The sequence below is a fragment of the Phacochoerus africanus genome, unplaced genomic scaffold (assembly GCF_016906955.1).
Source record: "Phacochoerus africanus isolate WHEZ1 unplaced genomic scaffold, ROS_Pafr_v1 Scaffold_43, whole genome shotgun sequence".
NCBI classification, from domain to species: domain Eukaryota; kingdom Metazoa; phylum Chordata; class Mammalia; order Artiodactyla; family Suidae; genus Phacochoerus; species Phacochoerus africanus.
The window spans coordinates 29,558-57,046 of record NW_025927414.1 but is presented as its reverse complement, the minus strand read 5'-3'; the positions used below and the strand labels follow the sequence as shown (position 1 = coordinate 57,046).

The 27,489-nt window shown below is 40.9% G+C and overlaps 3 protein-coding genes and 2 pseudogenes across 3 annotated transcripts; all 5 read left to right on the top strand.

The window, feature by feature from the left end:
- The first annotated feature begins 207 nt into the window (after positions 1-207).
- On the top strand, positions 208-1,174 carry LOC125119296 (interferon alpha-8-like; annotated as a pseudogene).
- Positions 1,175-5,451: 4,277 nt separating this feature from the next.
- On the top strand, positions 5,452-6,021 carry LOC125119299 (interferon alpha-1-like). The gene has a single exon (XM_047766132.1). It carries the CDS (start codon positions 5,452-5,454, stop codon positions 6,019-6,021), a length of 570 nt encoding a protein of 189 aa, XP_047622088.1.
- Positions 6,022-13,674: 7,653 nt separating this feature from the next.
- LOC125119300 (interferon omega-2-like) lies at positions 13,675-14,190 on the top strand. Its single transcript, XM_047766133.1, has one exon. It carries the CDS (start codon positions 13,675-13,677, stop codon positions 14,188-14,190), a length of 516 nt encoding a protein of 171 aa, XP_047622089.1.
- A 4,004-nt stretch (positions 14,191-18,194) lies between these two features.
- Positions 18,195-18,740, top strand: LOC125119301 (interferon alpha-1-like; annotated as a pseudogene).
- Positions 18,741-26,362: 7,622 nt separating this feature from the next.
- LOC125119297 (interferon omega-1-like) lies at positions 26,363-26,995 on the top strand. The gene has a single exon (XM_047766131.1). It carries the CDS (start codon positions 26,363-26,365, stop codon positions 26,933-26,935), a length of 573 nt encoding a protein of 190 aa, XP_047622087.1. The 3' UTR covers positions 26,936-26,995.
- The last annotated feature ends 494 nt before the right edge of the window (positions 26,996-27,489 follow it).

Sequence of the window (27,489 nt, the reverse complement as noted above, 5' to 3'; positions counted from 1 at the left end):
TCTCAGCTGCCCCTGCATCGCTCCTAAAACGCCCGATTCTGTAAAGTCGCCTACAACTCGCTCTCATTCTGAGCCTCGCACCCCTCAGAAAATAGATTCTTCCATAAAAATGGGCTCGCTAAGGTTTCTGTGAGAAAAAAACGCAGAAAACTCAGCCGGAAGCCCAGAAAATGAATGGCAAGGTTCCCAGATCCCTACCAGACGAAAATGTTGCTGGTGAGGCCGGGACTAGCCTCGCTCTTCAGCATTAAGGCCTCGGAAAGGAAGGTTTTTCGTGCACTATTACAGCAGCACCAACTTCCTCCGTGGGGACGGTTAGCTCTTTCTCCCGTGCTGCCAGATCCGCTGAAACTGCAAACACTCAAAAGCCCTGTTTCCCAAACGCGATAAGAAGACATCCATCCTGCGGCCTCTTGCGTCCGCCCGTAGAAGCACACTGCCCGAGGAAAGTTAGAGCTGACATTCCCGTTTACAGTTTAGCGGTGCCCGCCCTCTGGCGGCCCTCTGGTGAATCACTGAAATTCTCAGTGGCCCACATCTATTTGCTCCAGGCGGGAGTGATACTCTCCTCCATCCCTGCTGGCTCTCTTGGCCAGAACTTGCCTGGCATCCATAGCCTAGAGAACAGGGAAATCGCCATGCTTTTGTGACAGATGAAAAGGATCTCCTCTCAGTCAGGCCTAACAGACAGAACTGACTTCCAGTTTCCTTGGAAGGGGGAACACCACCCAAAACCAGACATCTCAAGGCACCTGTTACCACCCTCTGACGCTCCAGCAGATCATCAACCTCTTCAACACAGAGCACAGCCTTACTTCTTGGAACAACACCCTCCTTGATCAGCTACTCTCTAGCCTTGATCACAACCTGGAAAAACTAGAGCAGATGTAAGAAGACAACCTCGCTTGTCTCTATTTGGGAATTGTTGTCTGGAAGTATTGCCAAAGAATCCATCGCTATCGGAAAGAAAAGGAATAATATAGCTTCTGTGCCTGGGAGGTTGTCAGAGTTGAAATTGAAGTGTATCTTTCCCTCATGTAACAATCCTCAAAGAAAAGTCAAGAGAGAAAAAAGTCACGCTTGTGACACAGCCTAATCAGTAACATTATTGTTTGATTTGACCTGCAAAACGATGTCAACTCAGATTTCCATACATGCTGAAAAATATTTGAAATGAAAATCATGAAGTATCAAAAATATGTTTAGAGAAAATATGACTATTTTCTTGAATAAATGTTTTATAGAGTAATTTCTTAAATTTGATTAAGATACTTGAGGCCATTTGCTGTTCCTATGTGGGAGGTTTATTTTTAACAGAAAGGTTTTTAGCATAGTCTGTTGTTAAAGACATTTGTCAGTTGCCTTAATGCTACCTGCTATAACAAATAAACAGAAAACTGTCAACAATCTGATCATAAAGAGAAATTTATCTTTCCTATGTGTCAGCGCACAATGCAGGCACCCCTGATCAGATGAATGTTCTGATTGGCTCTCCTCTAAACAGTGATTCAGTGTCATAAATACCTGCTATTTTGTGGCTTTGGCATATTCAACATATGCCTTGAAACTTCTCTGCAGTTGTTCAGGTTTTATCTAGTCCACAATAAAGGGAGTAAGCATGGGGAGAGCATAGGATGTTTTCAAAGGCTAGATCAGTACAGGGCAACATCACTTCTGCTCACATTAGTTGGCCTGAATTGATGCTCATAGGAATCTGAGTGCAGAGAAGCTGGGCAATGACTCCGTGACTAGTGTTAGTTGAGAAAAGTTCGCTGAATGAGACCACCTTTCATTTTACACTATTTATAATAATGACATTCTGGGTGGGAAAAAAACAACCAATGTTCTTGTCTGCACACAGGTTTTAAAAAACAATCTGAGCCAAAGTATGAGTCCATGATATCAGCTTAGGTATGGTGACATAGCTGTCACTCATTAGAGTTCTAGCATCATTGGTTCTGAGAGAAGGATTCAGGTTGATTCCCAAACGCATAGGCTACTGAGGAAAATATCCCCACCTGTAGACCCATTACAACTGGTTTCCTTTTTCCCTGGGGAGACAAGAAAAATATGACCAGGCAGCTCCTTGCAAGTTCTTGAGGATCACTGAACTAAAAGTGAAAGTGGGTCTTCCGTTTCAATCCTGGCCTGTGATTCTCATCCTGATCTTCTGAATATTGAAGATGCAAACTTGAAGAAAATACTCCTGCAAATAATCTTTAAAAAAAATACCTCGTGCAAAATTGCATTATAACTTTCCTTGTAGAACCATGAATAATTAATTCATAAAGAGTCTTTACACTGTTGTCCTCTCACATCACATCTATACAATGTCTGTTAGTATTATTACCTCTCCTATTATACCATGATTGTTCCCTTCGTGAATACTGACTGAGCTCCTGAAATGATAGGGGCTGGACTAGATGTCTAGGAATCAAGACAGACATCTTGGCTTGATGACAGATTTCAGAGAGTTTCTCTCCCTTTAGGTATTTCACAGATTCCTGGGAAGTATTCTGAGGAGAAAATAGTTCAGGTCGTGTCTTAGTCTACTCCCACTTCTTCTACAGTATAGCAAAGACTGGGTAGTTTGTAAAGAGTAGAACTATATTTCTCACAGTACTGCAGTCAGGAAATCCAAGATCAGGGTGTCAGTGTGGTCGGGTTCTGGCGAGATCCTGCTTCAGGTCTCACACTACAGAGTTTCCTGTGACCTTTCAGGGTAGACAAGTGAGGGGTTCACCTCAGACCTCTTTTATTAGGGTCCTAATTCTACCTGTGAGGCCTCCTCCCTAATCATCTGCCAAGGACCCACCATATAATACCATCGCTTTGGGGTTTAGGACAGCATAATAAGAATTTTGTGGATTCTCAATCATTCAAAACATAAAGCTACATGCCTGGCATCTGGAATTAGGAGTAGAGTGTTGGTGAGTAAAAAGGAAGAATGAGCAGGGTGGCCGGAAAAAGGGAAGACCAAGGACTCAGAATCCAAACTCTTGATTTTTGACCTGAACTAATGCTCTAATCATTATATGACAGATTTTGTGTATCAGCCTGAAATGGAGTCCACCATCCCATGGAAGAGGATGAAAGTATAGGAGGCAAATGATTTTTCATCTTTTTTTTGTGAGGAGTCTCCAAAGAATCTCAGGATAAAGGTAGTAACAGCCTCATCTATAGAACCACCAAGTGTAACTGGGTAAATGTCTGGTTGCTGTGAGCTGTGTGAATCATGGTGAGTCTGAGTTTAGATACGTGGCTCTTTATCTGACACCAAGCTATTTCTTGTCTATTATGACATAGTAGAGGGCAAACTAGAGATGAGGCCATCCTTGGGAATTTAATATGGTCCTAGGGAAAGGTGAAAAATGTGCTGCATTTGCAACTTGAACCACTAAGAGCCCTTAAAGGAAAGAGAATCCTGGTGATTTGAGCAATAAACTCAGCAAGAGTAAGTGGAAGTATTAGCCATTGTCTATTATAATCTCAGCAAATATGGCCGTGATGAAGGAAACTAGCTTGGTCATTCATACATGCATGCCTTCTAGCAGGTTATGAAAAATCTGAGATACTGCTTTAGCAAAAAATATCTGATGGGTGATTACACTGGGCCTGGTGCTGAGGATGCCACAGAGAGTAAGACAGAATCCAGTTACTACATAGCTGATTTGCCAAAGATGGTAAACAGATGCTACTGTTTAAAGATTGGCATGTTGAGGGCTGAGGCAACTTAAAATCCACTGCAAAATCAAAAGAATTCTAGAATAGAGCTGAAAGGTATTTCATTCCACAATAGTAATCAATATTCAGTTCTCAATTACCCGTAATGATGGCTTCCTTTTGCTTGTAAAGAATAGACTTGGGGAGTTCCTGACATGTCTCAGTGGTCACGAACGGGACAAGCATCCTTGAGGACGAGGGTTTGATCCCTGGCCTCGCTCAGTGGGTTAAGGATCTGGCATTGCCATGAGTTTTGGTGTAGGTTGCAGATGAGGCTCAGATCCCCACATTGCTATGGCTGTGTTGTAGGCCTGCAGCTGTAGCTCCAATTCGACCCCTAGCCTGGGAACCTCCATATGCTGCAGATGCGGCCAGAAAAAGCAAAACAAAACAAACCAAAAAATTAGACTTGGATTGGAACATCTCTCTGAAAGTCTTAGAGAAATCTGATATTTCACAAAAATAAAGACTCAAATTGATGATGATTTCTAAATCATGCCTTTTCTTTGCTCCCATGGATGCAAACATTAGCTTTTAGGGCTACGAAAAAAATCATACTACTACAATGGTGTGTAGCACTCCAAAATGCAACCCTATCCAACAAAATCTTAGTCCTTGGTATTCATTTTCTCTTCGGGTTTTCTTCTCTGTTACAAGAGCAGTACAGACATTGAGTTCACTGAAAATCAACAAACTGTATACACAATCAGAGCCACAACCTATGGTGACATGATGGCTCCTTGGAAGACGTCTCCTCCATCATTGGCTTGATCTTGTGAGGGGTGGCTTTTACTTACTTATGAGCTGCAATGCGCTGTCTTGTGGATGTTGCTTATGTTTGAACCTCAATGTCATTCAGGCTATGGGAGTTAAATACAAACAGAGATTTGTTTTTGTACATTAAATACAAAAAATGGTTATATTTTATTATTTAATTCTTCTAAGTTGTTCCATACATCAATAATTATGTCAAGGGCTAAACAGAAAAATTTTGAAAATATCTATATATCTATTAGCCAGTGAAGTTAAAAAATATTTCCTAATACGAAGTAAAATTAAAAGTTAAGTAGCAAAAATAAATATTAAGAAAATAATTTGTCTTTGAATGATTGTGACCAGTTTTGATTCTAAACATAACCAAACTTTGAAATTATTATATTTATATACATTTATTTGAATATGTAATTTAATACATTCTTACTTACATAAGTCAATGTATCACACGAAAAGTAACTCTGCCAACTTAGTTTGCAAGATTTAGGTATAAAGGTAAATTAAAATTCAATAGCTTTTACATTTCATTTGTAGCTTAAAATTTTTTGTCCTTCTTAACGTGCATTGAAAACAAAGAGTAATCCTTGTACTTTCTTTTTCTATGGATAAAATAGAGATCTTCATGGATTACATAAAGAGATACACAGTATGCCTGTGTTTACATAATTTCATGGGGTCATGGTTAGGAAAAAAATCTAAAAAGGCTCTGTAGAGAGAGGAAGGGAAGGCAATAGTGAAAAAGAAATGGCTGAGAAATGTTGCCCTAACCCATTTGGAGAGTGCAAAGTGAAAAGCAGAAACAGAACTAGAAAGTAAGAGGGGACATTCAGAAAATGGAAATGAATTCGTTCCTATTTAAGACACAGCCCTGAGGGAAGGTCTTCAGACATCCTAGAGAGCAGGGTCACAGAGTCATCCACCTCAGCCAGGACAGCAGCATCTGCAAGGTCCCCAATGGCCCCAACCTCAGCCTTCCTCACGGCCCTGGTGCTGCTCAGCTGCAATGCCATGTGCTCTCTGGGCTGCGACCTGCCTCAGACCCACAGCCTGGCTCACACCAGGGCCCTGAGGCTCCTGGCACAAATGAGGAGAATCTCCCCCTTCTCCTGCCTGGACCACAGAAGGGACTTTGGATTCCCCCAAGAGGCCTTGGGGGGCAACCAGGTCCAGAAGGCTCAAGCCATGGCTCTGGTGCATGAGATGCTCCAGCAGACCTTCCAGCTCTTCAGCACAGAGGGCTCGGCTGCTGCCTGGGATGAGAGCCTCCTGCACCAGTTCTGCACTGGACTGGATCAGCAGCTCAGGGACCTGGAAGCCTGTGTCATGCAGGAGGTGGGGCTGGAAGGGACCCCCCTGCTGGAGGAGGACTCCATCCTGGCTGTGAGGAAATACTTCCACAGACTCACCCTCTACCTGCAAGAGAAGAGCTACAGCCCCTGTGCCTGGGAGATCGTCAGGGCAGAAGTCATGAGAGCCTTCTCTTCCTCCACAAACCTGCAAGACAGACTCAGGAAGAAGGAGTGACAGACACCTGGTTCATCTCGGAAATGCTTCTCACTGACTAACAAGCCCACACTTCCTCCTGTGCTGCCAGGTCACAGCCCCTCATTTCTGCTGTCGTCCTGCCATGAAGTGATTCAATTTGTCAAGGAACCTCAGGAGTATTGAGCACCATCGTGTTCTGCTCTACAGGCACTGGTTCTCTACAGATGCCCTTGCCATCTATTTATTTATCTATTCAACTATTTATTTATTTATCTACTATAGGACTTAAATTATTTTTGTTCATAAAATATATATGTACCTTTACATTGTTAAGAGAAAAAATATATCCTTTGTATTTATTTTATATTTTTCTTTGTTCATTAAATTTTTACTATAGAAAACTTCTTGTATTTGCTTTTTCTTTAACAAAGAAACAATAAGCCTGCATGTGTAAGCTGACTAACACTGGCTATTATAACTTATTTACCCAGTATAATTATATTCACCCTAGAGGTAATAGTAGACGTCCTCTGAGTCAGGTTGTATGTTACACTCAAGACACACAAGTGAACATAACTAATCCAACACTGCTTTTTTATATCTTTGAATTTTTTTCAGGGAAATAAACCTAAAATCCATAGTAAATTAATATGTAATTAAATAGTAATTATTTTTAAATGCTGCTCTTTAGTATTAGAAATTAATATCAGGCTTGATGCTATAATGAAAACAATGAAGAAAATGGAATTTCACCACCAGAAAATTGATCAAGCCATGTTTTGATATAAAAGTAAAATTATTAGGTATTATCTATACTTAACTCTTACACATTTGAGTGCAAATACCTCCTGGCAAATTTTCAAGCAATTCCATGAACTGTAAAGCATGGGGCAGAAGAAGGGATCACATGTAGAGAGAGTTCAGCCCAAGAAAAGGGCTTAAATTTGAGTCCTATGACCTTAACCTTAAAAGGGAGGGGATGCCACAAAGGAAATAGGGGGGATGGCCATATGTTAAGAGAACAGTGGAGAAGGGTGAGGACACCATGACGGAAAGACTGAAGCTGCTTAGAAGACTCCATGCACTCGTGAAAATGTATGTGGAAAGCACCCACTACACTGCAATGGTAGATGGAACTGGTAGCCTTAGTGAGAGCTTGTTCCATGGAATTAATCAGCAGAATCCATAGTGGGGAAAGTGGAAGGGTGATAAGGTAAAGACAATATTTATAGAAAATAGGATTGAGACATTTGCCATCTAAATTGGAGGACAGATATAGGGTGGGACCTAGAATAGAATGTGGATGGTTTTTTTCTCTGCATTGTTTTCATTTTTGACATGTGTTTGCTTCTGAAGAGAGTTCATGGATTTGATGAATTGATAACTCATATTGATGTTTAAATTTAATTTACTTAAATCATGACATGTTTAATTGCTTACAGTGATAATTTATCATTATTTTGATTAATATGGTGTTGAATGTTCGTAAGCTGCTCTGTGCTTGAAACCATCCGCCACATGGGAGACAGATGGACCTGACCTCAGTGAGAGCTGATAGAGGATGATAGGAGTTGACACGAACTCCCACTGGCAGTTCTTCACTTGGGGAGTCACTTCACTACTTTCACTCTCAGCATAGTCAGATGTGTATTTGTTTTCCTTTTGCCTCAGTGCATCCAAATGCAATGGCAGCTTTCTAAGAAAGTTGAATGGAAAGGGAAAATAAAGGTTCATTCAATATATTAAGGAAAATAAAGTATAGGCCCTTTATGTTTCCATTTTTAGGTCCCTATTAAGTTACCAATCTCAAGATGATAGAGAAAGTTATTCAGAAGTAGCAAGACAAACTTTGCCCAGAAAAATACTAAATGAAAAAGAACATAAAAAAATAAAGTCTGTGAAATCAGGAAAGCAAAGAAGGCTAATTTTGTCTAGCATCATATGTTGCTCATCTTCACCATGAGATGGAAAATGGTGAACCAAGAGGTCAGGAGAAATGTACTGAATTGTACAGTGATGCTTAGAAATTACTGCCATGTGAGGATCTGATGGGAGGTCAGTGGGGGTTTCTGATGTGAGATCTGATAAAAATCTAATTCTCTTTGTTAATAGTTATTTTGGGTAATTATTATGAACTCTGTGCTCATGATAAAGTAATGAATAAGATAAAGACCTTTCTCCTACAGTGGTTACTTATCAAATAGGTCTAAGAAGGCCATTTTCAAGAAGACCAATCCAGAAGGATAAGAGAGCTTGGCTGATATACAGAATAAAAAGAAGACACAGAGCCCATGAAAGAGGCAAACACAGTCAAATTCCTAGCAAGATAAATGTAAATCCTCGTCCCAATGGCCAATTTACCACAATTCCTTTTACTCTGTACACCAAGTTCAACAATCACCAGAAACTTACCATACTAACAAGTAAAAATACAGCTTGAAGAGACAGAGCAGGGAGTTCCTGTTGTGGCTCAGTGGGTTAGGAACCTGACTAGTATCCACAAGGATGCGGGTTTGACCCTGGGCCTCACTCAGTGGGCTAAGGATCCGGAGTTGCCCTCACCCGTGGTGTACGTAGCAGATGTGGCTCAGATATGGCCTTGCTGTGGTTATAGGGTAGGCTGGCAGCTCCAGCTCAGATTCAACTCCTAGCCTGTGAATGTCTATATGCTGCTGCAAGTGCTGCCAAAAAAAGAAATTTAAAAAAGAGCAAGTATTACAAGTAGACTCAGACAGAGTAGAGAGTTAGGAATTATCAGACCAGGGGTTTAAAACAACAGTGATTAATATGCAAAGGGTTCTAAAGCATCCATCTATTTATTCATCTACTTCATCTCAGTCATACCATGTATGGTACTTAAAATTCTTTTGTTCACACAACATCATGTGCACATTTGTAATGTGTTCAAATCAACAAAATAAATTTACCACTATCTTTCATCATATTATTTTCTTGCTTAATTTATGCGACCCCCCCAAAAAAAATCTTGGTGTTGTTCATTCTTACAAAAAGAAATAGCTGAAACTTGCAATCCATACTAAAAATTGGATGATGAACTGTACTCTTCATTCATTTTTTTTCAGTTGGTTATCCCTCAAAACTTCATACTCCTCATCAGATATGTGATAGTTCTCAGAACACAAAGGTGAAAAAAGCAAATGCCAAACCTCTTCTTTTGGAGCTTTCACTTTGGAAGAGAAAGAGATCTAAAAGCAATAATGATGCTAAATTATCTCAATTACGTTTCCTGATACAATGAGAGAGAGAAAGGCAAAGGGATTTTCTCACCAGAATCTTGAATGTGGCATCTCCAGAAGGGGAGAAAGCAGATGTGCTCTAGAAAGTGCCCAAGAAACATCTAAAAACAGACTTTCCCATTGGTAGATGCATATATGGATCCAGAATCTGCAACAATGAACATCCTGGAGATATTAATTTGCAATTGTTTGTTGCATATGTGGAAATCAGGACATGGTAAGGAATGTCCTTCCTTACCGATACAATGTAAAATGAGAAGATGACCGAAAGCTTATGAGGACCTGAGACAGGAAAGGTGAGCCTGCAAAGGGCACAGAGATGGAGTAATCAGTGCAGTTAGGAGTCAACCAGGGAAGACCAACTTTCAAAAAGCACTGAAAAAGAAAACAAAGGGCTGGAGAATTGCATGAGATGAAACTTAATTATTGACATGTGATAAAGGATCCACATTGCATCTACACTCTGCCAGGACACACGTGTGATCCTGCGGGACCACTTAACTTCCCTGAGCCCCAGCTTCCTCAAATATAAAGTAAGTGAAATGATTCCTAGAGTTGTTGTGACGAGTAGACAATCTAGAATATTCAAGAGCTCTTAGAGTATCACCCACTGAGAAATAGCTAAATAGGTAGTGGCTATTTTCTTGTTTTCAGAGAAATATAAAGGGAAATAATGAATTCACCTACCCCTCTCTGTAACTGACTGCAAAACACCGACAGTCAGCAAAACAGAATTGGAAAACAGTGTCTCATCAATGATATGCAATTATATACAAAATGTAATAAATATATATATGGTACATATGCATATAAACAGATACTATAAAATAATACTGAAATATAATAAAGCATATATCTATGTGTTGATTCTGACACCTGGCACACTGCCCTCTCCCTCTCTGCTTTTCTGGATCCCATTCTTTCACTCCATCACCACAATCCTTTTCTTCAGGTAGGAAATCCTCATCCACTCTGCATTAAGCTGTACTGCCCATTCATACAGCTGTTTCCTTTCCCATTAGGGTTTATGGCTGCCAATACCTTCCACCAACTGCAAACAGAAGTTGAGTGAAATTCTAGGTTTGTGAGAAAACTCCCAGATGAATATCCTGGACTCACCATTGACAACAGAAGGACCAGTCTGGGCTCGAGGTGAGAGGCAGACTTGTCCTCTTTGGGAATGACAAGAGCAGGCTGACCTGAAGAGGTCTTGTCCACTGAACAAACAATGGACAACATGAGAGCTTGGAGTTCGGTTATTTGGGAGGACTTTCTGAGGACAGCCTCTCTGACAGCTCTAAGGAACTGCTCCAGGGGGCTGTGGGGTTGGGGGGAGGTCAGTATATATACGATTTTGGTAAATGATGAACCCACCATCAAAGACACTCTTGGTAGAAGGTTGCTGATCATCACGAGCAGCAGATGTCTTTGTTCATGACTTTACTGCTTTTCCAGGTATAAGAAGCAAGAAACTGGCTTCACAAAATTTTCTCCTGAAATGATCTACTATCTGAAGGCCTGCACTGTCAGTTTTCCCAGAGCACAGAGTGCCTCCTTCCTGATCCCCACCCTGACCTCCTTTCAGGGTGTAGGAGAGTTCAGTGACTTCATTCCTGTGGAACCAGGTGGAGAGTGACACCTAAGTTGTCATCCCGAAGGAGAAACATCAGAGCTCATATGGTAGAACCTGATAGGGTTTTTTTTGTTGTTGTTGCTAAAATCACACAAAATATAAAATGTTTAAAAAAACAGATCCTAGGGATCTGCGTTGGAGGGTTAATAAACTTATTTTACTATGTATCACTAAAGAAATAAGTCATAAAGTCTTCCTTATTTTTTTGAATTGGCAGAAACATCTACTCTCTTCTAACTATTTAATACAGATTTTGTCTATTTTTCATTACGACATAAAGTCACTTCAGCTGACTCAGACCCCACAGCCTGTTGCCCTACAAAGCAACACATAGCTACCCTCTGGCATCTGAAGCACAAGTAAGCATCTTTTGTCATCACATGCTCTTCCCTCTGATTATTTCCTTCATTCCTAAAGATGCTGTTCTTTCCCAGCTTTCACTTTCTTTAATGGGTTCCTCCAGACAAATCATTGTAAAGCTCCTCACTCAGGTTTGCCCCTGTATACTAGGTACGTCTGTCCAATTGTATAAGTGAATGTGATCCAAATAGGGTTAATGAGAGAATTGAGTTAATATTAACGAAAAACCTTACAAAATGGCTAGTCTACTTGCATGATAAGCAAGCGATAATATTCAGTTATTACTCCTTAATATCGTGATTACTATTATCCAGATTAAAATCAGGATTTTCTGAAATCTACTAATTTCCTTCCCTGGTTTTTTTTTTTTTTGGTTTTTTTTGTTTGTTTGTTTGTTTGTTTTTTGGTAGGGCTGCAACTGTGACATATGGAAGTTCCTAGGCTAGGGGTCAAATCTGAGCTACAGCTGCTGGCCTGTGCCACAGGTGCAGCAGCTCGGGAGCTGCATCTGTGAACTACACCACAGCTCATGGCAACTAGGGATCCTTAACCCAGGACAGGGATAGAACCGGCGTCCTCATGGTTACTAGTCGGGTTTGAAACCACTGAGCCCAAGGGGAACTCCCTAATTCCCTTCCTTATAATTCCAAAAGCACTCTTTTCATTGCCTGAGTGGATTTATCAACTAGACAGATGCTCAACAAGGCTGATCTCCAAGATCCTGCCAGAGAGGGTTAGCAACTGAGGTCCTGATTTCTAGTCTCTCTTTCTCTTTCTCTCTTTTTTCTTTTTGTGGCCCCACTTGTGGTATTTGTGAGTTCCCAGACTAGGGGTTGAATCAGAACTATAGCTACCAGCCTCCACCTCAGCCATAGCAACACGGGATCTGAGCCGCATCTGCCACCTAAGCCACAGGTTACAGCAACGTCCAGTCCTTAACCCACTGAGCAAGGCCAGGGATCAACTTGCATACTATCACACGCTCTGTCAGATTTTTAACCCACTGGGCCACAATAGGAACCCTTCTCTTGCCAGTCCCTGAGAGTCTTACAAAGGAAGCCTTCAAGATACTATTAAACTTTGGCACATTCCATTTCGTCTATAAATTTTTTTACCAAAAAATAAAAAAGTCTGACCTGGTAAATATCTTTAACTGCTTCTATGGGTCACTAACTCTTCTTTTTAACAATCTAGTCAAGTTAAGGTTCTGTGAAAGGAGTTTCAGGAACCCGAGTTGAGTAAAAATTATTTTAGACTGTCACCGAGTCAAGAGAAATTATCAAACACAGTAATGCTCTCAATTAAAAACAAGTAAAGAGATAATTCTGAAAATAGTAGGGTTTGCTTCCATTAAAGCCAGGAAGGAAAAATTAAATTGTGCTTTTAGTATACAGAAAGTAAAATTTAAACAATGCTTCATAAAAATACCGTTATTTTCTTTGTTTAATATTTATTATTTTCAAAAACTATTTTCATTAAAAAAAAAAAAAAATTTGCGCTATGCCTTTGGCACTTGTAAGTTCCCAGGCCAGGGATCCAACCTGTGCCGCAGCAGCAACCCTGAATCCCAGCAGTGACAATGCTGGATCCTTAACCACTAGTGTACCACGGAACTTGCCATAAAACTATTTCAAAAGTAGAAAACATTTAAACATATTTAATGTAAAATAAATATAAAGATTAATTTTAATAATTTAATAATATAAACAAAATGCTGTGGGTTTTTAAACCTTCCTCCTTTTCAGTTCTTCAATACTTTCACCAGCACTTTAACGCTGTATCCTTAAAGACAACAGGAAAGTGACAGACTTCCAGGGACACCAGCTTCCCCGCCCTAGACCGGGGTGGTGGCCCAGCTCCAACTCACCCCCAGGGCGTCCCCAACACCCCAGTGCCCCCATCGCCGCGCGTCCCCCTTTCTCTGAGCTGCTCCTGCATCGCGCCAGAAAGGAGTCCTAATCTGTAAAATCGGCTACAATTCACTCCGATTCTGAACCTCAGACCCCCACAGGAAACGGATTCTTTCCTAAAAATGGCCTCGCTAAAGTGTCTAGGAGAAAATAACACACCAAACTCAGGGGCAAGTCCAGAAAATGCACGCTTCCATTCTCCCTACCGGAGAAAAGTGTCGCTGGCAGGACCGCGACAAGGCTCCCTCCTCAGCACTCAGCACCACGAAAACGAAGTTTTTTCCTCACTATTAAATCACCACAAAATTGCTCAGCGACTTGGGGACGCTCCTTCTCTCCTGCTGCCAGGGACGCTGAAACCACACCTGGCAAGTCTGCCTGTCCAAAACCCGATAAAAAGGCTTCCTGCGTCCTCTTGCGGCCACCTAAAGAAACACTCCGCCCGAAGTTCAGGGAAGGAACATTTGTGCTAACTGTTGAGCGGTGCCCGCTCGCCTCCTGGTGGCCGTCCGAAGAATCATTGAAATTCTCAATGGCCCAGATCTACTTGCTAGTGGCAGGAGTGATGCTCTGCTCCACTCCTGCTTGCTCTCTTGGCCAGAACTTGTCTGGGACCCCTAGCCAAGAAAATAGGGAAATCTCCACATATTTGTGGTGGATGAAAAGGATCCCCTCTCAGTTGTGTCTAAAGGAAAGAACTGATTTCAAATTTCCCTGGAAACGAGACAATAACACCCCAATCCAGATGACTCAAGGCACCTGTTACCACCATCTGATACTCCAGCAGATCAGCAACCTCTTCAACACAGAGGAGAGCCGAGCTGCGTGGAACAACACCCTCCTTGATCAACTGCTCTCTAGGCTTGATCACAGCCTGGAACAACTGTGGAAGCAAATGGACAAAGACAATCTGGCTTGTCCCTACTGGGAAACTGCTGTCCGGAAATATTTCCAAGGCATCCATCGCTATCTGAAAGGAAAGGAATATAGCCTCTGTGCCTGGGAGGTTGTCAGGGTCAAAATTGGAGAGTGTTTCTCCCTCATGTAACAATCCTCAAAGAGATGTCAAAAGAGAAAAAAGTCACACTGTGACACTCCCTAATGAGTCATACGATTGCTTGTTTTAGCCTCCAAGCAACCCCGACTCATATTTCCACAAATGCTGACAACTATTTGACCCGAAAATCATGAATTAACAAACATACATTTAAAGAGACGAATATGATCTGTTTCCCTAGATAACTATTTTATTTAATCTTAAATCTGATTAGCATATGGGGGCATTTGCTGTTCCTATGTGTGATGTTTATTTTAATGGAAAGGTTATTAGAATAGTCTGTTGTTAAAGACATTTGTTAGTTAACTTAATGCTACCTTCCTCAACAGGTAACAGAAAACTGTCAGGATTCTGATCATAACACATATCTTTATCTTTCCTTTGCATCAGAGCACAATGCTGGCATTACTGATCAGATGACTTTTCTAGTTGGCTCTTTTCCAAACAGTGATTCAGTGACATAGGTACCCTCCGTTGCGTGGCTTTGGCATATTCAGCATACGACTCAAATTTGTCTGTAGTAGTTCAGTCTATTCCAGTCTGTGGTAAATGGTAAAAGTATGGTGGATCACATGGGATGTTTCCAAGGGACAAGCAGTACAGGGCAATATCACTTCTACTCACATTAGCTGGTCTGAATTGATGCTCATGGGAATCCAAGTGCAAAGAAGTTGGGAAATTATTTAGTGACAAACTTGTGAAGAGGACACAAGTCCAGTGACTAAGACCAACTTTCACTTTTACACTATTTGCACTAATGACATTCTAGGTTGGAATTTAAAAAAAAAAAAAACCTAACCGATGTTCTTGCTTGCACACACTTTTTCAAAAAATCAATCTGGACCAAAGTCTGATTCCACAGTTTCAGCTTAGGGGAGAGGAGGGTAATTCACAGCATCATTGACTCTTTGCAAGAAGCATTCACATTGATTCCCAAAGGCATAGGCTGAGGAAAACATGCACATGTGTGGAGACATTAAAAGGTGTTTCCTTCTTACCTGAGGGAGACAAGAAAAGTATGATCAGGCAGCTCCTTGCAGGTACTTGAGGATCATTGAACTAAAAGTGAGAGGGAGTCTTTGATTTATGGCCAGTCCTGATTCTCATCCTGACCTTCTGAATACTGAAAATATTCAATATTCAAACTTGAAGAAAAGAGTCCTGCAAATAGTCTTCAAAAAAAAAAAAAAAAACCCTCACAAATATCATATTATAGCTCCCCTTGTAGAATGAGGAAGAATTTCTAAAGTATCTTGGACTTATTGTCCTCTCAGATCATTTCTACTAATGTATGTTGGTATTATTCCTCCTATTATTACCATGATTGTTCCCTTCATGGATATTGATTGAGCTCCTGAAATGAAAGGGGCTGGCCTGTATGTCTAGGAAAGAGGGTTGTGTCAGATGGTTTCTGTGCCGTTGGTTATTTCACAGACTCCTGGGAGGTATTCTGAGGATACAACAGGTCAGGTCAGGTCTTAGTCTATACCTGCTTTTTCAACAGAAGAGCAAAGACTGGGTAGTTTGTAAAGAGTAGAAATGTGTTGCTCGCAGTGCTGGAGTCTGGAAATCCAAGATGAGGGTGTCAGCATGGTAGGGTTCTGGTTGAGAGCCTGCTTCAGGTCTCACACTGCAAAGTATCCTCTAACCTCACAGGGCAGAAGAGTGAGAGGTTTATTTCAGACCTCTTTTATAAGGGCACTGATTCCACTTGCGAGGCCTCCATCTTCATGCTCTAATAAGCTTCCAAAAAACCCAGCACTTAATACCACCACTTTGGGGGTTTGGGTTTCAACATATGAATTTTGTGGGGACTCTAAACTTTGGAGCATAAAGGACACTTAAAAAAAAAAAGCCTAGCATGTAAAAGCAAGGACATAGTCATGCTGAGTAAATTAAAAAAGAAGAAGAAGAAGAAGAAGAAGAAGAAGAAGAAGAAGAAGAAGAAGAGCAGGTTGGCATGTCAAAAGAGCAGACAAAGGACTTAGAACCCAAACTCTTGCTTTTCATCTGAAGGAATGTGCTGTTTCATGCCCATTTTTGGAAATCAAACTGAAATGGAAGGGAATGAAGATAATACGGGAGGCAAATGATCACTCATTGTCTTTGTGAGGAGTCTTCAAAGTAGCTCCCTGATAAAGGTGGTAACTGCCCCATCATTGAAGACCCACCAAGGATAATATGGTAAATTTCCTGGTGGCTGTGAGCTGTGTGAATCAGGGAGAGTTTGAGTCTAGATATGCGTCTCTTTCTGACACCTGATTAGTAATTTTCTGTTGTGACAAACTGAGGGCAAGGTGGACATAAGGCCATTCTTCTGAGTTTAATATGGTGCTGAGCAAAGGCAGAAAATGGTGCTATTCCTGAAAATTGAATCCCCAGAGCCCCATGCCACCTAAAGGAAAGAGAATCCTGCTGGTTTGAGCAGTAAACGTAGTGGCTATTATTAATACCAGTAGGGGAAGTGTGGAAATACTAGCCATTGTCACAGCAAATATGGCTGTGATGAAGGAAAATAATTTGGTCATTCATAAATGCCTTCCCGTAGAAGAAAAATCAGCAAAACTGCTTCAATGAAAATTACTTGTTGAGTGAGTACACTGGGCCTGGTGCCAAGGATACCACAGAATATAAGACAGAATCCAGTTACTACAGAGCTGATTTGCCAAGATGATCACATAGCTAGTATTTAAAGATCAGAAGTAAAGGTCTTTGGAAAATTGGAAATTTAATGCAAAAATAGGGAGAAAGATGTAAATTGATGATGATTCCTAAAAGGTGCATTCTCATTGGAGATGATATTGCTCTCACGGGTGCAAACATCGAGTTTTTAGGGCTATGAACAAATCTTGGCTATTACCATGGTTTGTGACACTCCAAACTCAACCCTATCCAACAAAATCTTAGTCCTTACTATTTACTAGGATTCATTTTTCTCTTTGGTTTTCTTGCATATCATGAAAAGACTCACATTGACTTTATGGAAGATAGGCAAACTTTACACATGATCAGTGCTACACTGGAGGAGTTTCTCTGCATCATGTGCTTGATTTCAATGTCCTATTCTGAGAGGTGTCTTTTATGTACCTACGAGCTGCCATTGGCTGTCTCATGGATATTGCTTAGGTTTGAGCCTCAGTGTGAATCAGGCTAGAGGAATTAAATACAAATAGAAAATTGAATTTGTAAATTAAATAAGGTAACATTTTATTATTTAATTCTAACAAGTTGTTCAACACATCAATAATGACGGTAGTGCTAAACAGAAGAAAAAAGTGGCCAGAATCTATATGCATACCTAGCAGCTAGTGAAATTAAAAACTCCATTCTGATATGAAGTAAAACAAAAAGGTAAATACCTAAACAAAGCTCAGAAAACAATTGGTTTTGCGAAGATTTTGAGCCTTTTTGAATAATTATGTCCATAAATTGGTATTATTATCAAGTATGAAAATAAATTTTTTATTTGTATAAGAAATTTGATCCATTTCTAACTATATAAGTAAAAGTATATTACATTAAAAGTCATTCTGCCACCTTAGTTATGAACTTAAATTTCAATTCAATAGCTTTTACATTTAGTTGGTAGCTTAAAACTTTTTGATATTGTTAACTCTGCACTGAATACAAGGAGTAAGTGTTACACTTTCTTTGTCTATGTATAGAGTAGAAATATTTATGGATTACCTAAATAGATACATAGTACAGCTGATTATCAAAATTTAATGTGGGGGCAATAAGGAAAAAATATTTTAAAGGAGTCTGGGGAGGAGAAAGGCAGGTGATAATGAAAAAATATTGAGAAATGCTGCCCTACACATTTGGAGAGTTCATGTAAAAAGCAGAAACAGACTTAGAAAGAAACATTCAGAAAATGGAAAAGAATTTGCTCCCATTTAAGACACAGGCCTGAGGGAAGGTCTTCAGACATCCTAGAGAGCAGGGTCACAGAGTCACCCACCTCAGCCAGGACAGCAGCATCTGCAAGGTCCCCAAAATCAGCTTTCCTCATGGTCCTGGTGCTGCTCAGCTGCTATTCCATTTGCTCTCTGGGCTGCAACCTGCCTCAGACCCACAGCCTGGCTCACACCAGGGCCCTGAGCTCCTAGCACAAATGAGGAGAATCTCTCCCTTCTCCTGCCTGGACCACAGAAGGGACTTTGGATTCCCCCAAGAGGCCTTGGGGGGCAACCAGGTCCAGAAGGCTCAAGCATGAGATGCTCCAGCAGACCTTCCAGCTCTTCAGCACAGAGGGCTCGGCTGCTGCCTGGGATGAGAGCCTCCTGCACCAGCTCTGCACTGGACTGGATCAGCAGCTCAGGGACCTGGAAGCCTGTGCCATGCAGGAGGTGGGGCTGGAAGGGACCCCCCTGCTGGAGGAGGACTCCATCCTGGCTGTGAGGAAATACTTCCACAGACTCACCCTCTACCTGCAAGAGAAGAGCTACAGCCCCTGTGCCTGGGAGATCGTCAGGGCAGAAGTCATGAGAGCCTTCTCTTCCTCCACAAACCTGCAAGACAGACTCAGGAAGAAGGAGTGACAGACACCTGGTTCATCTCAGAAATGCTTCTCACTGACTAACAAGCCCACACTTCCTCCTGTGCTGCCAGGTCACAGCCCCTCATTTCTGCTGTCGTCCTGCCACGAAGTGACTCAATTTGTCAAAGGCTTTCAGGATTATTAGCAACATCATGTTCTATTCTATAGGCACCGGTTCTTTACAGATACATTTGCTGATCTATGCATTTATATGTTTCAATATTTATTTATTTATCTATAAGATTTAAATTATTTTTTCTCCATTTGATATGTGCACCTTATAAAAATCTTTGTATTTAGTCTGTTTACTATTTTTCTTCATTCGCTAAAATTTCACTATAGGAAACTTCCTGTATTTGTTATTCTTAAAAAAGAAACACCAAGCCGAACATGCAACCTGAACTGAAAAATGTGTGGTGTAATTCATCTCCCCATCATTATGACATTAAATTTAGAAGACAATATAAACTTCCTCTAAACAAGGTTATATGTGGCTGAAGCGAACTTAAGAAATCCAATCTTGCTTTCTTGTTTCTTTGATTCTTGTAGGGAAAGTAACTTGAAAACAAAATCAGTTAAGTGAAAGTTAAATGCCAATTATGTTTAAAACTAATACTAATATCAGCAATTAATATCAGGTAAGTTTAATGCTGTAAGGAGAAGAATGGAGAAAACATGAAGTGCTCTCAACAGAAGGTAAATGAAGCCATGTGAGGATTCAAAAGCAAGAGTAGAAGTTATGCTCTACCATTGACGGGTAGGCATCAAACAGCCAATGTCCACTGGGTACTGGAGCTGGTGATTTCCAAGCAATTCCTGGACTGTAAAGCATGGGAACAGAAGTGATCCAATCAGAAGAGGGCATAGAATGAGAAAAGGAATCAAGTTGAGTCAATGACCTTAACCTTAAGAGGGAGCGAAGAGCTGCAAGGGAAAATGAGATGGAAAGGCCATAGATTAATAGGACAAGAGAGAAGGGTGAGAAGACTGTGTGTAAAAGACTGACACTGCTTAGAAGATGTAATATGTTCATTTAAACTGGAGATGGAAACTGCACCTCCTTGAGAAATTAGATGGCACTGGTCACCTAAGTGAGAGATGACTGGGTGGGATTCATCAGCAGAAAACCATCCTGGAGAAGCTGGAAGGATGATGACAGATGAGAACTCTCCCTGTTTTCTTCACCTGGGGAGTCATTTTATTACTTTCACTCGCCTCATGGTCATATTTGCATTTGCTTTCCTTTGACTTGAGTGCATCCAAAGGCAATGAGAGCTTTCTAAGAAAGTTGAGGGAAGAAAGAAAACTATGACATAGTGAAAATTACGGAAACTAATGGTATGGACAGTTTTATGTTTCCCCTTTACCTCTCTATTTTGGTTTCTGTTTCAAGATGAAACAGAAATAATTCAGAAGCTGCAAGACAGCCCTTGCCAGAAAAAATACTACTAAAAGGGAACATATATAAAGTTAAGACTCTGGAATCAGTGGCGAAAAGAAGGCTACTGTTTTCTAGCATCATGTGCCTTACATCTTCCCTGCCCTGCACCTTGATTGTGACGTGGAGAATCATGAATCAAGAGGCTCCATAGGAATATGATGAATGATCAAATGATGCTTATTTATTACTTCAATATAAAGTTCTTTTTTTTTTTTTTTTTTGTTGAGGCCCGCACCCAGGGCATATGTATGTTTCCAGGTCCAATTGGAACTAGAGCTGCTGGCCTACTCCACAACCACAGCAAGGCCACATCTGAGCCACATTTGCAAGTTAGCCTGCAGCTCACAGTAATGCCGGATCCTCAGCCCACTGAGCAAGGCCAGGGATCAAGCCCACATCCTCATTGCTAATAGGTGGGTTTATTACTGCTGGGCCACAATGGGACCTCCTCAATATAAGGTTCTGATGGCAGGTTAATAGAAGCTTGCGGTATAACGTGTGATGGAAAATCTAAGAATACTCTTTGTTATTCATTATTTTGAGTAATGATAATGAACCCTGTGCTCATAATACAATGGTATACAAGATACAGACCTTTCTCCTTTGGTGGTTAATTGTCAAATAGGTCTAATAAAGTCATTTTTGAAGAAGACCAATCCAGAAGGATGAGGCAGCTTGGCTGACATGCAGAATAAAGAGGGCAGAAACAGAGCCCTGGACCAGAGGTAAACACAATCAAACTCCTAACAAGATAAATGGAAATCCTTACCCTAAAGGACAATTTACCTCGGTTCCTTTTACCCGATACACCATGATCAACTCTCAATAGAAACTTACCATACTAAAAGGAAAAAAACTGTTTGAAGAGACAGAGCAAGGATCAGAACTAGACTCAGACAAAGTAGAGCGTTAGGAATTATTAGAGCAGGAGTTTCAAATAACAGTGATTATTGTGCAAAGGCCTCTAAAGTACCCATCTATTTACTCATCTCAGCCATACTACATATGGTATTTAAAATTTTTTTTGTTCATACAACATCATGTTCATATTTATAATTAGCTGAAATCTAACAAAATATGCTTACCTTTATCTTTTATCAAATTATTTTCCATTTAATTTATGAAATTCTTCCCCAGAGGATATCCTGAGTTTTCTCTTAAACAAAAGAAATAGCTAAAAGTAGCAACCCATACTAAAAAACTGGATGATGATTTGTACTCATCATTCATTTCTTTCTGTTGGTTATATCTCAAAACTTCATTTTCCTACATCAGATATGTGATAGTTCTGAGAACACGGAGGTGAATAAAGCAAATGCCAAACCTCTTCTTTGGAGCTTTCAGTTGGAAAGATAAAGAGATATAAAAGCAATAATGATGCTATATTATTTCAGTTAGGTTTCTTGTTACAATAAGAGAGAGAGGCACAGGGATTCTCTCGCCAGAATCTCCATGGGGGGATATCAAGACAGGAACAAAGCAGATGTGATCTAGAAAGTGCTCAAGCAACATCTAAAGACAGACTTCCCATCAGTAGATGCATGTGTGGATCTAGAATCTGCCACAATATACATCCTGGAGATATTAATTTGCAATAGTTGAATATATGGAAATCAGGACATGGTAAGGAATGTTCTTCCTTATGAGTACAGTGTAGAATGAGAAGATGACTTGAAGCTTATGAGGACCTTGACCTTTTAAGCCTGAGACAGAGAAGGAGAGCCTGAAAAGGGCACAGAGATGGAGTAGTCAGTGCAGTGAGGAGTCAACCAGGGAAGAACAACTTTCAGAAAGAACTAAAAACAAAGGAATGGGACTTCCTGTTGTGGTTCAGCAGGTGAAGGACCTGGTGTTGGTTTCTGTGAGGATCCGGCTTTGATCCCTGGCTTCGCCAACTGGGTTAAGATCCAGCATTGTCACAAGCTGCAGCATATGTCACAGGGGCAGATTGGATATGGTGTTGTGGCTGTGGCATGGGCAGCAGCTGCAGATCCAATTTGACCCCTCATCCAGGATTGTCCATATGCCATAGGTGAGGCCAAGCAGGAAAAGAAAAAGAAAAAACAAAGGGATGGAGAATTGCATAAGAAGAAACTTCAACAATTATTTTTAAGTGATATAGGATTCTGCACTGAATCAAGATTCTACCAGGAATCATGGGTGATCTTGGGAATCACCTAACTTCTCTGAGCCTCAGTTCCCTCATATAAAAAGTAAGTGAGACTATTCCTAGAGTGGTAGGTGGTAGACAGTGCAGAACATTTAAGAACTCTTAGCAGAGTATCATCCATTGAGTGATGTCTACACAGGTAGTGGCTATTTTCTTGTTTGCATGCAAATATAAACATACATAATGAATTCTCCTACCCTCCTCCGTAACTGACAGTAAAACACTGCAAAGCAGGAATTGGGAAACTGTGTCTTCTCACTTATATGTATTTATATAATACATGTGCACATTTGGTACACATGCATATAAATATAAACTATAAAATATACTACATATGATAGTAGTGCATACTGAGAGCATAGAATTATCACACAAATATATGGACACTAACAGTGTTCCCAGCATGGGTGACACGGATACCACAGCAGCCTGCAGAGCATCAGAAGGGATGAGGGTCCAGTGCCAGCTGCAAAACCTGTTTCCTCCTTAGAACCCAGCAAGCTACCACAGAGCAGGGAAGGATACTCCCGGGACAATGAAACCCAAGGAATTTCTTACATTCCATCTTGATGGAGCCTCTTTGAAAGACAAACATAATAAAAACAGGCTGAACGAAGGGACATGGGCAGGGATTATGATCCATTTAGGAACCAGTGGGGTAGAGCCTTCCCAACAGGACATGTATCAGCACTGTGCACCCTGGAAGATGAGAACCTGCTCAAAGCATCAAAGACCTTTGTGGAAATCCATTTATTTAATTTAGGCAATTTGGAAAGAGAGCATTGATGGATCATATCCTCTTCTTCTCTTTGCAGCTGGTACATTCTGCACTAAGTAGGGACATTTAAGTCAGAGGGGCCTTTCAAGTACATTTAGATGTCTGGAAACCTTCCTGAGGATTAGGATCCAAACAATAGGCAAAAAACAGTCCTATATTACTTCTAAAAATGCCATCTTATTAGTGAATGTTGTTTTAAATAATGGTATTGTTTTATGCTGCTTTCTAGGTTGTGACTAAAGACACAAATCAAGACAACTACTCTAGGCAGTGTGGCTGACTATTGAGTTCAAACCAGGCTCTCCCTGATAAGCAGCCCTTTAAAAACCTTCACTGCTTCTGTCTAGGAAGCACATACGCTTTTCCCCCTTGGTCAGTCCAAAGCCTCATCAGAAACCACATCTTAACCATTAGCTAGAACAATAAAGAGAAGAGACTCTTCACTGGGCTCTCTGGAGACAACAGAAGGTCCAGTTTGGGCTGGAGGTGAGAGGCACACTTGTCTTTGGGAATGAGAACATCAGGCTGACCTGCAGAGGACTCCTGGGACATCAGCGAGGTCCTTGTCCACTGAACAAACAATGGACAACATGAGAGCTGGGAGTCAGTTCTTGGGGGATTTCCTGAGGACTATAGCCTGGAGGAGAGCTGCTCTGACAGCTCTAAGGATCTGCTCCAGGTGGTTGGGGGAGAGATCAATACACATATATGATTTTGGCAAATGGGGTACCTGCCATCAAAGACACATCTCGGTAGAAGTTTGTGATTATTTTACTACTTTTCTAGGTGTAAGAAGAGGCACAAAATTGGGTTCATAAAATTTTCTCCTGAAATGATCTACTATATGAAGGCCTGCACGTCAGTTTTCCTGAAGCACAGAATGTCTCCTTCTTAGTCCCCATCCTGCCTCCTTTCAGGGTGTATTAAAGTCCAGTGACTTCATTCCTGTGGAACCAGATGGAGAGGGATTTCTTAGTTGTCATCCTGAAGGAGAAATGTCAGAGCTCATGGACAGAAACTGTTAGGTGCTTTGTTGTTGTTCTTAAAATCACAAGAAAAATCAAGACAAATATATTGCAGGTGTCCGCTGTTGTGGGGTTAATAAAGTTACTTTACTATATTTGACTGAAGAAATCACTCATAAAAATCTTAGAGATCTTTTTTTTCCCTCAATTGGCAGAAACATCTACTGTCTTCTAACCACTTAATAGGGATTTTGTCAATTTTTCATTAGAACTTAAAAGTCACTTTAGTTGGCTCAGACCATACCCTGTGGTGCCCTATAAAACAGCAGACAGCAACACTTTGGCATCAGAAGTGGAATTAAGCATCTTTTGTCATCTTACTCTCCTCCAGGTATTTCATGGTACCTCAAGATCATCCATGAAGCAGCCATGTTCACCCCTTCCTGTTGTTCATATGAACCTCACCCTTCCCCTCTGCATTGCCTTGTCCCCATCTGTGCTGCACTGAAGTTTGCTAACTTAGAATATGTCATTGTATCAGTGGAAAACCACTTCCATATTTCACATTCAAGACATTCAGACCTACATTGCTTTTCTTTTCCACAAAGCAACTGTCAAATTTTACTTTCAGGAAAGTTGCAATGAGAAACAAAATATCTAAAGTCTTGAAAATGATAGCAATTGCAGCCCATTTGCCTTCCTTTACTTCCTTTATTTTTCTACCTAAACTAGCCCTAAACCCCTAACATTAGTGAATGCAATTTCTAAAAACCTTAAGTGAAGAATCACATACAAGTAAAGAAAAGAAGGCAATTTCTCCCCTGAGAATAGCCCAGGCCTCACTGCCCTGCATCCCTGAGACAGAGGAAGAGAGAAACCCAGAGGGATCCACTGAATGAATGACCAACTGAAGATCATTAGTTTCTGTGACATAAGCGTCTCATGAGAGACAACTTTGTCACTAAATCACCTGTCTCCAGCTGAGAAACTTTGAGTATAACAAGCATTCATTTGTTTAAGGACAAGAGTTGACTAACAAATTTGTATTGACAAAACGCAAATTATCTGTCAGGTCAAACTGAAATGATTTCAACTGGATAACTCCTCCACATCCTAAGACAGAACACACCTTTGCTCTCAGCATCTTAGGGCTGCTGGCACCTTTGATACCTGAGGACACAGGTCAGGAGAGGAGGAGGTCACCACTGAGGACTAGGGTCCTTCATGCAAACACTCTCGGGGTAAAGAGATCCTGGGAGATGAATTATTTTCCCAACAAATAAATAGGGCCCTCCACAGCGAGGAGATTTTAAAGTCCTCAGGATGTGGTGAGTCTGCTTCAGGGAGTGGGTGCAGGAGGTTAGGATGGGGACTCTGTCCCTCGAGAGGACAGGGTGTTACTAGATGTGACACCCCCCTTGTGAGGAAGATGCTGCCAGGAAAACACAATCATCTTGGAATTAGAATCTCCACACCCATATTCTCCTGAAAAGAACCAGGATTTCTGTTGGGAGTATTGGCCCAGGCTTTGGAGGACTATATGTCCTCAGGAAGAACGTGGTGGAAAGAAAGGACAATGTCTGTAATTGTCCTGACCTCCTGGTCCCCTGAAGCAGAACCATATGGATCTGCATGGACCTGTTCTAGAATCAAGAGAAACATAAAAGAATATCATTCACTCAAGGTCATTGGTGTCTTCTGAAATCAAACACTAAATAAAACCCTTCTTCTCTTTCAAAGACCTTAATTTCCAGAGGTGGTCTCATAAATTCCTAAGTGAATACAGACAGACACCATAGAGCTGAGAGAGTTGGTCTCCTAAGTAAAGAAGGCCGGACAAATGGAGCCAAGATACAAGGTAGAAATTTGCTCCTACAATGGAGAACAATATTTATGCATGAAAGGAATTCACACACAGAGAGAGGATGTGTTTACACACCTACATCACTTCTGACGTTGAGACAGAATGTTTCTTATTAGATTGATAAATATCCATTTGCATGGATATATCTAAATTCACTGGGGAAATTATACTTCTATGACAAAACTAATGGTTTACAGTGATGACAGTGTCTTAGACCAACAGTATCAAGAATACATAAATGAAAACCAAAAGGCAACTGAAAGTGTAGAGAAATGTTTAGAAAATGAAAATTACTGTGTTCCCTATTTAATGACCTTGCTTAGAGAGAATGGCATCAGAGAACCTACCCCCAAGGTTCCCCCAGACACCCATCTCAGCCAGGCCAGCAGCACCCTCATTTTCCCCATGGCCTTTGTGTTCTCTCTACTGACGGCCCTGGTGGTGTTCAGCTGCGGCCCTGGGGGATCTCTGGGCTGTGACCTGTCTCGGAACCACGTGCACGTCAGCAGGAAGAACCTGGTGCTTCTGCGTCAGATGAGGAGAATCTCCCCTTCCTTCTGTCTGAAGGACAGAAAAGACTTTGGGTTCCCCCAGGAGATGGTGGACGGCAGCCACCTGCAGAAGACCCAGGCCATCTCTGTCCTCCATGAGACGCTGCAACAGACCTTCCTCCTCCTCCACACAGAGCGCTCCTCTGTTGCCCGGGACTCCACCCTCCTGGACAAGCTCTGCTCTGGACTCCATCAGCAGCTGGAAGACCTGGACCCCTGCTTGGTGCAGGAGATGGGAGAGCAGCCATCCTCCTTGGGAATGGCCATGAAGAAGTACTTCCAGGGAATCCATCTCTACCTGAAGGAGAAGAAACACAGCAACTGCTCCTGGGAGATTGTTAGAGTGGAAATCATGAGAGCCTTGTCTTTCTCAACAAACTTGCAAGAAAGGTTAAGAATTATGGATGCAGACCTGGGGTCACCTTGACATGATTCTCACTGACTGAGCTGCCATCTCACCCTTGAACCTTCATCTTCTATCATTTCATCTTATCTCATTTCCACTTTCACTACAAAATTCATTGAATTAATTCAGCTTATAGCTTTTCAGTAGTAATAAGCATTAATATTTTAAAATTATTCAATTCCAGTGGTATCTGTCCCCTAGCAATGATTTTCCTGATGTTCATTTATTTATTCTGTAATCATTGTTATATTTTCATATAATAATATTTAAGCTTATATTTAAATTTAGAAAATATGCTATAAATAAATATCATTAAATTTTCATATCCTTTTTCTTTTTAAACGATCTTTACTTTTTCCATTATAGTTGGTTTACAGTGCTCTGTCAATTTGTACTGTACAGCAAAGTGACCCAGTCAGGCATACATTCTTTTTCTCACATTATCCTCCATCATAAGTGACTAGATATAGTTCCTAGTGCTATACAACAGGATCTCATTGCTTACCCTTCCAAAGGCAATAGTTTGCATCTATTAACCCCCAGATTCCCAGTCTTTCATTTTATTTATAAAATAG

What these genes read in the sequence shown, in the direction of transcription:
- LOC125119299 (XM_047766132.1), top strand. Translation starts at nt 5,452, where the DNA reads ATGGCCCCAACCTCAGCCTTCCTCACGGCCCTGGTGCTGCTCAGCTGC.
- LOC125119300 (XM_047766133.1), top strand. Translation starts at nt 13,675, where the DNA reads ATGGCCCAGATCTACTTGCTAGTGGCAGGAGTGATGCTCTGCTCCACT.
- LOC125119297 (XM_047766131.1), top strand. Translation starts at nt 26,363, where the DNA reads ATGGCCTTTGTGTTCTCTCTACTGACGGCCCTGGTGGTGTTCAGCTGC.